Source organism: Colobus angolensis, unplaced genomic scaffold, assembly GCF_000951035.1.
Source record: "Colobus angolensis palliatus isolate OR3802 unplaced genomic scaffold, Cang.pa_1.0 Scaffold10, whole genome shotgun sequence".
Lineage (NCBI taxonomy): Eukaryota > Metazoa > Chordata > Mammalia > Primates > Cercopithecidae > Colobus > Colobus angolensis.
In genome coordinates, this window is record NW_012110919.1 from 9,916,892 (window position 1) to 9,930,066 (window position 13,175).

The 13,175-nt window shown below is 40.8% G+C and overlaps 1 protein-coding gene across 6 annotated transcripts in view; it reads left to right on the top strand.

Annotated features, from left to right (window-relative positions):
- APAF1 (apoptotic peptidase activating factor 1) overlaps positions 1-13,175 on the top strand; it is a 95,152-nt gene that overhangs the window by 41,821 nt on the left and 40,156 nt on the right. For 5 of the 6 annotated variants that reach the window (XM_011934545.1, XM_011934556.1, XM_011934564.1 and 2 more), the window contains exon 16: positions 508-633. The exons of the other annotated variant lie outside the window; for it this stretch is intronic. In XM_011934545.1, coding sequence (XP_011789935.1) covers positions 508-633 — 126 coding nt within the window. The remainder of the gene's footprint in view (positions 1-507; positions 634-13,175) is intronic. 6 annotated transcript variants of the gene reach the window in all.

The window sequence follows — 13,175 nt, forward strand, 5'->3', positions numbered from 1 at the left end:
TTATTAGAGCAGTTTAGTCATTTGTCCCATGGAATGTGCCACATTTTGGATTTGGTTAATTGCTTCCTGGAGGTGGTACTTGACTTGCTCCACCATTTTTAGGGTTGGATAACCTAACATTAAAAAATATGGAGGCAATTTATATTATATATTACTTACTCTGGCTTTTTGTAACTGTGTAAAATAATAATGATTCTAAACCACTCCATTAAAATAAGTAGTAGTTGTTTAGTTAGTTATTTAGTACTCAGCCTAAAAACCTCGGTGAGCCCTTGAGTCCCTTAGTAGATTTACATGTTGATCTAAAGGCTGCCCCGTTGCTTGTTAATCACAAGTTCATTTTTGTGTTTGATACTTTTGTGTTTGATATGTTTGTGTTACTGTGGGTTAAACATCATTCTGTAACCAAAAAGCTTAAATGAAAGAAAAGGAAGAACTTCACATGATTTCTGATGTTTCCCCACTCAATACTAGTTGTTTATTTATATTTTTTTCTTTCACAAATAGCTCTGGGATTTGAATCAAAAAGAATGTCGAAATACCATGTTTGGTCATACAAATTCAGTTAATCACTGCAGATTTTCACCAGATGATAAGCTTTTGGCTAGTTGCTCAGCTGATGGAACCTTAAAGGTATGCTTTTGTACACTATTAAAATAGGTTATATTTTATGGAAAGTCTTAAGATTTGGTTATAGAAATAGGTTTCTGTTTTTTTTCACATTTCTACAGAAAGAGCCTGTTTCTTTCAACTTCCAGGAGCATATTTAGTTTAACTGTAATTGCTTATCCTAACGATTGTTTATGAATGGTGTATAACCTAATGCTTAAAGTTCTATAATGTAGGCTGGGCGTGGTGGCTCACGCCTGTAATCCCAGCACTTTGGGAGGCTGAGGTGGGTGGATCACAAGGTCAGGAGTTCAAGATCAGCCTGGCCAAGATGGTGAAACTATACTAAAAATACAAAAATTAGCTAGGTGTGGTGGCGAGCACCTGTAATCCCAGCTACTTGGGAGGCTGAGGCAGAAAATTGCTTGAACCCGGGAGACGGAGGTTGCAGTGAGCTGGGATCATACCACGCCACTCCAGCCTGGGTGACAGAGTGAGACTCCATCTCAAAAAAAAAAAAAATAAAAGTTCTGTAATGTAGAATTTTTATTCTTGTAATTTGAATTCTTAAATTTTAAGTGTACATTTTGTTTCAAGCATATGTTCATAAAATATTTTGAGATCTGCTTTAGTTTATTTTGTGCTTCTATAATTTATGTTGTGCTTCTATAAATTGTGAGTAATTTATAAAGATTGGAGATTTATTTTTTACAGTTCTGGGGGAGAGGGTACCAGCAGAAAGGGAGAGAGTGAGGAGGGGGCTGAACTTACCCATTTAACAGGAACCTAGATAATAGCATTAATCCATTCATGAGGGTAGCACCCTCGTGACCTAACCACTTTTGAAGGTCCCATCTCTCAATATTTGCATCGGGGATTAAGTTTTTAACACATGAACTTTGGGGGACACATTTAAACCACAGCAAGATCTATGGGTCAGGTTTGTAAAGGATCTGTTTTTTGTTTGTTTTTGTTTTTGTTTTTGAGACAAAGTCTCACTCTGTTGCCAAGGCGGGAGTATAATGGCACGATCTTGGCTCACTGCAACCTCTCCCTCCCGGGTTCAAGTGATTCTCATGCCTCAGCCTCCCAAGTAGCTAGGAGTACAGGCGCCTGCCACCAAGCCTGGCTAATTTTTGTAGTAGAGACGGAGTTTCACCATATTGGCCAGGCTGGGGACCTGTTTTTACTTATAATTTATTCATTCTGCCTTTTATGTTACGACTTTCTTGTTTCTGAGAAGCCACAAGGTAGGAAAAATGCAAGAGTTAGGGAAAAAAGCTTATTCAGCCTTCTGAAATTTATAGCCCTATAAAAATGAAATAATTCTTCCTCAAATCCTCACCTTCTCCAATAAGATTCCTAATTCCACTTTATTATTCCTCTCTCTACTGTCTCCTGTTTATTGACTGTCCTTTCTTTGGTCTTAAGATCAACCCATCTTTGATATTGTTGTCTCTTGGTCTACATTACTCCCTCTTGTTATGTAGTAGTTGCTCTAGTTCAGGCTGTTGTCTGCTTATGCCTGATAGCAACCATCTAAGATGCATTCTCCATCTCTTCTTATCTAAGTTCAGAGATACTAGAATAACCTTCTACCACTGTTTTCTTTCTTTTCTTTTCTTTTTCTTCTGGAGACAGGGTCTCTTTCACCCAGGCTGGAGTGCAGTGGTGCCGTCATGGCTCACTGCAGCCTTCACTGCCTGGTCTCAAGCAATCCTCATACTTCAGCCTCTCAAGTAACTGGAGCCATAGGCATTTGCCATCACACCTGGCTAATTTTTTTTTTTTTTTTTTAAGAGACAGGATCTCACTATGTTACCCATGCTTGTCTCCAACTCCTGTGCTCAAGCAGTCCCAGAGTGTTGGGATTATAGGCGTGAGCCACTAAGCCTAGCCTACCACTATTTTCTTTTCTTTTTTTTTTTTTGAAACAGGGTCTTATTCTGTTGTCTAGGCTGGAGTGCAACGACGTGATCACGGCCCACCACAGTCTTTGTCTCCTGGGCTTAGATGATCCTCCCACCTCAGCCTCTTGAGTAGCTGGGATGGCAAGTGCCTGCTACGATGCCCAGCTAATTTTTTGTATTTTTAGTAGAGATGGGGTTTTGACCATGTTTCCCAGGCTGGTCTCAAACTCCTGGGCTCAAGTAGTCTGCCTGCCTTGGCCTCCTAAAGTGCTGAGATTATGGGAGTGAGCCACTACATCTGGCCCTACCACTATTTTCAACATAAATTATGCCATAGTATAAACTGTAGGAAACGCAGACTCATTGGGATCACTTCTAAGGTTCTTCACCTTTCATCATTCTGCCACATCCTTTCCTGTCAAGTTTGTTTTTTCTAACCCCTGTACCTTAATTGTCTGTTCTGGGCAAGGTGTTGTATTTCAGCTACTGTCCCTGTATGTGTTTCTTGGGATGTTTCCTATGTGTGCCCCTGGAGCTTTTCTTAGGATGTTTTTTGTCTTCGATTTCACTTGCCATATTTTTTAACGCCCCTCAAAACTTTATGCAAAGCCTTTTGTGTGAGGGTGTGTGTGTGTGTGGGTGTGTGTGTGAGAAAGTGTGTCTGTGTGTGTGTGAGAGACAGGGACTTACTTTGTCACCCAGGCTGGAGTGCAGTGGTCTGGGCTAACTAAAGTGATCCTCCTGCCTCAGCCTCCTGAGTAGCTGGGACTTCAGGCATGTACAACAACGCCTGGCTAATTTTGTTTAATTTTTGTAGAGATGGGATCTCCCTGTGTTACCCAGGCTGGCCTTGAACTCCTAAGCTCAAGCGATCCTCTCACTTTGGTCTTCCAAAGTGCTGGGATCACAGACATGAGCCACCACATCTGGCCTGCAAAGCATTCTTCAGAAAGTGTTCTCTTATAGCATCCATCTGTTTGGTTCTGAGTACATATATCTATCTATATGTATAGGTAGAAACTGCTTGATTTGTCTTCTGATTTCCACTTACAAATGTGTTGTAATGTTCAGTCATTTTAACGTGTCTTCTGTTTCTTTGATAAGGTTGAATATAGGTTTATGATCTGCAGGGAACTTCTCATCTTTTTGTTGTATTATACCTTTCTTTGTAACTCACATTCAGTAAATTTTCTTGACTACACGTTTTCTAGGAAAATACTTAAACACTCCTGGGCACTATTTTGTTTGTTAGAATCTCTAGGCAAGGAGATTCAGTAATGCTACTAACTCATAAGAAAGGTAAACTGTTTTGATTCTGATACTCTGGTTGAATCTTTGATCTTGCTTTGCTGATGGAAGATAACTGTTTTTGTATAAATTACTCCAGGGTATCTAGGAACTCTTTCTGGGTAGAATTCTACTTTGTAGAGTTTAGCTAGCTGTTAGTGGGTGCTGGGAGCATTCTTGGGTAGAATATTCTGGTAAATGGATTTTGGCCACTATGCTGTATCTTATCTGCTTCTTCCTTTAGGATAATCCATGTTGTGGGAGTTTTTTCAGAATACTTGTGGATGGATTTAGGCAGCCCTCTTTTCATTTTGTCGGCGTATTATTTCTTGGTTTTTACTCAGTGAAAGATTTCAGAAGAAGGCATTTTATGTTTTAAATTTTCCTTTCATCTTATCTCCTTTGGTAATTCCAAGTTCTGGGAAGATTGCATTATCCTTAGCATTTTTGCCATTATTATTAGGTTGCCAAATGTTCAAGAAAGCTGTAAAACCAGGCCATTTATATGTTCTACAAATATAAGTTGTACAGCTCAGTTGGGCCTTATTTGCTGCGGAATTATGGTCTGTTCATCCCTAATTTGTTTGCTTTTCTACTAGTGCCTATCCTAATCCTTTTTCTGCTGTTCTTAAGCCCCTAACCCTTTTATTCTATGGCAATAATGTTACCTCATACCCATTCAAAGGATTAAAACCATCCACCAAGAGTCCCCTATCATAAGCCCCCTCAAAAATTGCTGTAAAAAGCCTCTGCTCCCTCTATTTTTTCTCATAACAGTGTCCAAAAAATCCTGTACTTGGGCCGGACTTGGCGGCTCATGCCTGTAATCCCAGCACTTTGGGAGGCCAAGGTGAGCGGATCATGAGGTCAGGAGTTCGAAACCAGCCTGGCCAACATGGTGAAACCTGGTCTCTACTAAAAATACAAAAATTAGCTGGGCGTGATGGCGTCACCTGTAGTCCCAGCTACTCGAGAGGCTGAGGCAAGAGAGTCGCTTGAACCTGGGAGGTGGAGGTTGCAGTGAGCCGAGATTGTGCCACTGCACTCCAGCCTGGGTGACAGAGTGAGACTTTGTCTTGAAAAAAAATTGAAAAAATCCTGTACTTGTACCTACTGTTCCTCCCTTTCCTTCTTTTCCTGGCACCTTGTTTCATTTGTTGTTTCCTCTCTATGTTGCTTCTTCAGATTTTTCTTCTTTTTTGAATTATTTTCCACAGCCTACAAATGTTCTTTGGCCTTCCTGAGCCTTATAAAACCAAAAAATGTGGCCGGGCGCAGTGGCTTACGCCTGTAATCCCAGCACTTTGGGAGGCCGAGGCGGGTGGATCACGAGGTCAGGAGATCGAGACCATCTTGGCTAACACGGTGAAACCTTGTCTCTACTAAAGAAAAAATACAAAAACTTACCTGGACGTGGTAGCGGGCGCCTGCAGTCCCAGCTACTCGGGAGACTGAGGCAGGAGAATGGCATGAACCCAGGAGGCGGAGCTTGCAGTGAGCAGAGACCGGGCGCCACTGCACTCCAGCCTGGGTGACAGAGCGAGACTCGTCTCAAAAAAAAATAAAAATAAAAAAATAAAAAACCTAAAAAACCAAAAGGTGAAAAACCTTTGATTCTTCCTTGATTGTATTGTTCTTTAAAGTTGTCATTCTGTTTTTCTCTTTCCCTTCATGACTGGGCTTCTTAAGTCATTATTTGCCTCTGTTTCCTGACTACCCACACACTACTTAACCATTTTTTAACCTGGTTTCATCTTCCATATATTCCCTTAAATGTAAAAATCTAGTTTTATTTTCAGTTTCAGTTTTTTTTTTTTTTTTGTAGTCTGAGGCCCTCTGGAATAGTGTGAAATTTGATATTTTTCTTTATCTGATTCTCGTTATTTTTGTTGTATTACTATTGGTCAAGCCTCCAATGACCACCTAGTTTTTTTTTTGAAACTCTCCTCATTTTACATCAATGTTTTATTCTTTCTCTTAGCTCTGTGATCCCTTCGTTAACTGTCTTCCCTGACCATTAAAATGTAGCTGTTCCTGCAGCATCTAACCTTGGCTACCACTTCTATCACCACTCTTCCATCCCAGTTCATTCAGTCTCATGACTTCAGCTCTCATCCTTTCAGGTATGTCATCTGCAGCCCTCATTTTATGTGCTGTGTCCTTCATTCCTAACTTTCTGCTAGTTGTTTGCCACTTAAGTAACATACCATACCTCAAAGTTATTGTGCTCCAAACTGAGTTAATTATTCTCTTCTCGAACATGACCTACTTTTTATGTTTCATGATTTTTTTTTTTTGAGATGGAGTCTCACTCTGTCACCCAGGCTGGAGTGCAGTGGTGCGATCTTGGCTCACTGTAAGCTCCGCCTCCCGGGTTCATGCCTTTCTCCTGCCTCAGCCTCCCGAGTAGCTGGGATTACAGGCACCCGCCACCACACCCAGCTAATTTTTTTTGTATTTTTAATAGAGACGGGGTTTCACCGTGTTAGCCAGGATGGTCTTGATCTCCTGATCTCATGATCCGCCCGCCTCGGCCTCCCAAGGTGCTGGGATGACAGGCGTGAGCCACTGCGCCCGGCCCATGTTTCATAATTAAAAAAAAAAAATTCAACTTTTATTTAGATTCAGGGGTACATGTGCAGGTTTGTTACGTGAATATATTGCGTCATGCTGATGCTGAAGGTTTGGATACAACTGATCCTGTCTTCCAGATAGCATAGTACCCAGTAGGTGCCTCATTCCCCCTCTCCCCAATTCTAGTAATCCCCAACATTTACTGTGTGTACCCAATGTTTAGCTCTGGCTTAAAGTGAGAACATGGGGTATTTGGTTTTCTGTTCCTGCATTAATTTGCTTAGGATAATGGCCTCCAACTGCATCCATGTTGCTGGAAAGGTCATTATTTTATTCTTTATGGCTGTGTTGTATCCCATGGTGTATATGTACCATATTTTCTTTAACCTTCCTTTGATGGGCACCTAGGTTGATTCCATGTCTTTGCTATTGTGAATAGTGCTGCAGTGAATATACAAGTGCATATGTCTTTTTGGTACAATGATTTATTTTCCTCTGGGTATATACCCAGTAATGGGATTGCTGGGTTGAATGGTAGTTCTATTTTAAGTTCTTTGAGAAATCACCAAACTGCTTTACAAAGTCACTGAACAAATTTACATTCCCACCAGCAGTGTATAAGCATTCTCTTTTCTCTGCAGCCTCCCTGGCATCTTTTACTTTTTCACTAAAACAAAAAATACATATATAAAAAATACATACATATATAGACATATAAAAATATACCTATGTAAATATATATATACATATATATACATACATACACACACACACATATATATATATATAAATTTTTTTTTTTTTAATGGAGATGGGATTGTGCCCTGTTGCTCAGGCTGTTCTCAAACTATGGGCTTAAGTGATCTTCCCACCTCAACCTTCCAAAATACTGGGACTACAGATGTGACCCACCACATTCAGCCACTTTTTGACTTTTTAATAATAACCATTCTGACTGGAGTGTGATGGTGGTATCTCACTGTGGTTTTGATTTGCATTTCACTGATGATTAGTGATGTGGAACATTTTTTTCATGTGCTTGTTGACCGCTTGTATGTCTTCTTTTAAGAAGTGTCTGTTCATGTCCTCTGCTCACTTTTTAGTGGTGTTGTTTTTTGCTTGTTGAATTGTTTTAAGTTCCTTACAGATTCTGGATGGTAGACCTTTGTCAGATGCATAGTTTGTGAATATTTTCTCCTATTCTGTAAGGTGTCTGTTTACTCTGTTGATCATTTCTTTTTCTGTCCAGAAGCTCTTTCATTTAAGTAGGTCCCACTTGTCAATTTTTGTTTCTGTTGCATTTGCTTTTGAATACTTAAGCATAAATTCTTTGCCAAGGTTGATACTCAGAATGGTGTTTGCTAGGTTTAGTTTGAGGTCTTACATATAAATCTTTAATCTTTCTTGGGTTAATTTTTGTCTATGGTGAAATATAAGGTACAGTTTCATTCTTTTGCATATGGGTAGCCAGTTATCTCAACACCATTGATTGAAGAGGGAGTCTTTCCTTGGTTGCTTATTTTTGTCAGCTTGGTTGAAGATCAGATAGTTGTAGGTGTGTGGCTTTATTTTTGGGTTCCCTGCCCTGTTCCACTGGTCTATGTGTCTGTTTTTCTACCAGTACCATGCTGTTTTGCTTGTTGTAGCCTTGTAATATGGTTTCAGGTATGGTAATCTGATGCCTCTGGCTTCGTTCTTTTTGCTTAGAATTGCTTTGGTTATTTGGACCCTTTTTGATTCTAAATGAATTTTAGATATTTTTTTCTAAATCTGTGATAAATAACGTTGCTAGTTTGATAGGAATAGTGTTGAACCTGTAGATTGTTTTGGATAGTATGGCCATGTTAATGATATTGATTGTTCCAGTCACGAGCATGGAATATTTTTCCATTTGTTTAGGTCATGCATGATTTCTTTTAGCAATGTTTTGTAGTTCTTCCTGTAGAGATCTTTCACTTCCTTGGTTAGATATATTCCTGGGCATTTTATTTTTTTGTGTGTGGCTACTGTAAATGGGATTGTGTTCTTGATTTGGCTCTCAGCTTGAATGTTATGGATGTACAGAAGTGCTACTGATTTTTTTTTTCTTAAATAGAAAGAAGGTCTTACTGTGTTGGCCAGGCTGGTCTCAAACTCCTGGCCTCAAGTGATCCTTTGGCCTCAGCCTCCCAAAGTGCTGGGCGTACAGGCATGAACCACTATGCCTGGCTAACTGATTTTTGTACATTGATTTTGATTAGAACAGTGTTCAGGGTTTACATCATTGTAACTAATCACAATTGAGTCATGTAGTATGAATTTTTTTTCCTCTCTTACTAGCTTTCTGTTTTCCCTGGGGTTAATAAGTTTTATCATTTGTTTAGTCTTTAAATGTGCTTATCTTCAAACTCTGTCTTGTTAACTTGCTCCTTAAGTGATTCAAACTTACCAGGCATTTTATAAGTCTTTTCTTGGAAACAACATTTTTGGAAGGTTCTGTCTTGCTCCATTCTGATCGGTAATGGTAATACTATTCCCAGAGTCCAGCTGCCATCCTGAGATCTTCCTTACCATCATCCTAGGGATTCCTTTTGCTTTTCTCTTAAGTTGGAACCCTTGTTTTTTAGTTTTTTTTTTGTCCTCTTTCTTGGCTTACTTTCTCAGCTTGGTGGAGAATCTCCTCTAGCTTCCTAAGAAAGAATCTATGGGAAGTACATTTTTAAGATGTCTTTATTATAATGTCTAAAGATGTCTCTGTTTTTCACTTGCTGATTCGCTTAAGTTCCTTATGAATTCTGGATATTAGACCTTTGTTGGATGCATAGTTTAACAAGGCCAACAAAAGCAATGGGAGAGAGGACTGTCTCTTCAATAAATGGTGCTGGGATAACTGGCTAGCCATATTCAGAAGAATGAAACTAGACCCTTACCTTTTACCACATATAAAAGTTAAAGATAGATAAAAAATTTAAATATATGACCTCAAGCTATTAAAATCCTAGAAGAAAACCTAGGAAATACCCTTCTTGACATCAGTCTTGGCAAATAATTTTTGGCCAAGTCCTCAAAAGCAATTGCTAGAAAAACAAACTTTGACAAGTGGAACCTAACTAAATGAAAGCTTCTGCACAGCAAAAGAAACCATCGACAGAGTAAACTGCCTACAGAATGGTGGCTTCTTTCTTTTTTTTTTTTTTTTTTTTTTTTGAGACGGAGTCTCGCTCTGTCGCCCGGGCTGGAGTGCAGTGGCCGGATCTCAGCTCACTGCAAGCTCCACCTCCCGGGTTTATGCCATTCTCCTGCCTCAGCCTCCCGAGTAGCTGGGACTACAGGCGCCCGCCACCTCGCCCGGCTAGTTTTTTGTATTTTTTAGTAGAGACGGGGCTTCACTGTGTTCACCAGGATGGTCTTGATCTCCTGACCTTGTGATCCGCCCATCTTGGCCTCCCAAAATGCTGGGATTACAGGCTTGAGCCACCGCGCCTGGCCGGTGGCTTCTTTCAGTTTGGAAACTTATCCTTCAGTCCTGGCGTTTCTTTGAATTATTTGATTTCTTCCTATTTTCTCTTTCTGGAATACTTGTGTTTCTGGATCAAAAATTTTTTTCCTCTCATTCCTTCTTTTTGTCCATTTGCCCTACTTTTTGAAAGATTTCTTTAGCTTTATTTTTCTATCTTTCTGTTGAGTTTTAAATTTCTGCTACCATATTTTTAAGTATTCATTCTTGTGATCAGTTGCTTTTAAATATTATTCTGTTCTTGTTTCATGGATGCAGCATCTTTTATCTTTTTATGGGCATTAGTAATAGGGTTTTTTTTTTTGAAATTTTCATATTCCTGTGTAATAGATATTTTTCTATTTGTTGGTTTTGGTTTCTGTTTGGATTTTAGACATAGGTATATCTTAGTTATCTGATCCTTTGCTATCTGCTCATATTTAAGAATACATCACCAACAAGTTGATTGGGAATTGTGAAGTTTTAAGTTGTGGTTTTCCTATGGGTTATCTGTTTTTATCATGAACTCTTTTTTTTTTTTTTTTTTAAGATAGTCTTAGTGTGTCGCCCAGGCTGGAGTGCTGTGGTGACATCTTGGCTTGCTGCAAGATGGTGAACTTTTGATGTCAAAGTCTTTATATCTTTTGTCTTGAACTGGTTGGGTGTCCAGAGTAAAAATTTCCTTTTCTCTTTTTTCTTTTTCTTGTCTTTTTTTTTTTCCCCTCCCAAGATGGAGTCTTGCTCTGTTGCCCAGGCTGGAGTACAGTGGTGTGATCTCGGCTCACCGCAACCTCTACCCTTTTGGGTTCAAGCAGTTCTTCTGCCTCAGCCTCCCAAGTAGCTGGGATTACAGGCACGTACCACCACACCCAGCTCATTTTTGTGTTTTTAGTAGAGAAGGGGTTTCACCATGTTGGCCAGGCTGGTCTTGAACCCCTGACCTCGTGATCCACCTTCTTCGGCCTCCCAAAGTGCTGGGATTACGGGTGTGAGCCATTGCGCCCAACTCCCCTCCTTTTTTTTGAGACAGGATCTCACACTGTCACACAGGCTGGAGTGCTGGAGTGCAGTGGTGTGACTGCAGCTCACTGCAGCCTCAACCCCCTAGACTCAAGTGATCCTCCCACCTTAGCCTCTTGAGGAGCTGGGACTACAGGTGTGCACCACCATGCTTGGCTAGTAGAAATTTAATCTATTTGTAGGATATGACTCTGGCCAGTTCTGAGATGATATCTGGGCAGAGATCTCAACATTTAGAAAATAGACTTTCTCTTAATTTCCCTGTTTTTAAGTGACCCTTCTCTCAACCGTGTAGGGTATAGAATAGCCTTGTATTCTGCCAGAGTAGGGACACAGGCCCCCTGGGTTGCAGAGTGGAGGGAGGAGATTTCAGCGGACTTTTAAAGATTCCTCTTGACTTAGCTTCACCTTTATCAGAAGGTACTGTGTGTCAGTACTTCCTGAGTCTTTTTGGAGGACTTAGCTTCACCTTTATCAGAAGGTACTGGGTGCCAGCACTTCCTGAGTCTTTTCGGAGTTCTGTGGGGTTATTGGGCTGCTTGGATTTCCCCACTGCAGGCTCAGAATTTATTTCTAGGAGTCTGCCTATTACTTGCCTTTCTGCTTTCTAGACTTGGTGATTTTGTTGCTGCTGTCTCTTTCTCCATTTTCCTTTGCCGTGTGGATTATGCCTAGAGAGAAAAATTCCCATTACTATTGTTTACCTGAGTTTTGGGAGAGTTTGGAAATTGTCTTTGTCTGTTCTCTGTTTTCTGTAACATAATACCTGAGACTGGGTAATTTATAAAGAAAAGGGGTTTACTTGGCTCATGATTCTGATGGCCGGAAATTCCAGGATTGGGCAGCTGCACCTGATGAGGGCCTTGGGCTGCTTCCACTCATGGTGGAAAGGGGAAGGGAAGTGGGCGTGTGCAAAGAGATCATATTAAAAGACAGCGAAATCCAGGAAGCCAGACTGTTTTCTTTTTTTTTTTTTTTTGAGACGGAGTCTCGCTCTGTCGCCCAGGCTGGAGTGCAGTGGCCGGATCTCAGCTCACTGTAAGCTCCGCCTCCTGGGTCCATTCTCCTGCTTCAGCCTCCCAAGTAGCTGGCACTACAGGCGCCCGCCACCTCGCCCGACTAGTTTTTTTTTTTGTATTTTTTAATAGAGACGGGGTTTCACCGTATTAGCCAGGATGGTCTCGATCTCCTGACCTCGTGATCCGCCCGTCTCGGCCTCCCAAAGTGCTGGGATTACAGACTTGAGCCACCGCACCTGGCCCCAGACTGTTTTCAACAACCCGCACTCTTGAGAACTAATCCATTCCCAGAGAACTCACCCCAGTGGGAAGGCATTAAAGGCATTCATCTGTTTATGAGGGATCCACCCCCATGACCCAGACACCTCCCATCAATCCCTACTTCCCAACACTGCCACAGTGGGGATCAAATTTTCAAGTCTGGGTCAGGAAAAATAAACCGTCTCCAAACCATAGCAGAGCTGTATGTGTTCTGTCTGCATCTTTAACACCTGAACCCTATTTCTTTCAGCAACACTATTGTCTGTACTTGCCTGTGCTTGAAACTTGGGAGTGATCTGTCTTTTTGTTTGTTTGTTTGTAGAGATGGGGTTTCACCATGTTGCCCAGGCTGGTCTTGAATTCCTGGGCTCAAGTGTTCTGCTTACCTCAGCCTCCCAAGGTGCTAGGATTACAGGAATGAGCCACTGTACCCTGCCAGGAGTAATCAGTCTTTTCATTTAACATGTATTTATTGAATACTTAGTGTGTGCCAGATACTGTACTAGGCATTTGGGTTTTAAACACTAAAAAAGAAAAAAGCATACTTCCTGGCTGTTCTGAACTGTTCAGAATCAAGTTGGGGAGAACATAAGTGAATAGATGAACCATGAAAATGATAAAAGTATGAAGACGGTGCTCTGAGAGCAGATAAGGACTCTGTTGGGGAAGGGTTCACATACCTGATGCTACAACCAGATTGAACTTGTTCTTCTTTTTCATTGTCTTTGTTTTCTCATTTTGTACTCTAGCTTATGCTGATCACTTGGAATAGGCTCTAGGCCCTGGAGTGTTCCCCTGTCTTTTTGATGTTGACATTCTCTGTCTTAAGTTGGTATAAGATTGGCTAATCTCAGGGAGTAGAGTGAGGTGGCTACCTCCTGTACAAAGTGTTCCCTCAAGCCCTCAGCTTGTATACAGCCTTCCCACTGTGCTATACCTTTTCCTTTCAAATGACACGTGACATATTTTGTGTTTAAGTTATTTATGTGCTTGTCTTACTTCCCTTACTGGCCTGTCAAT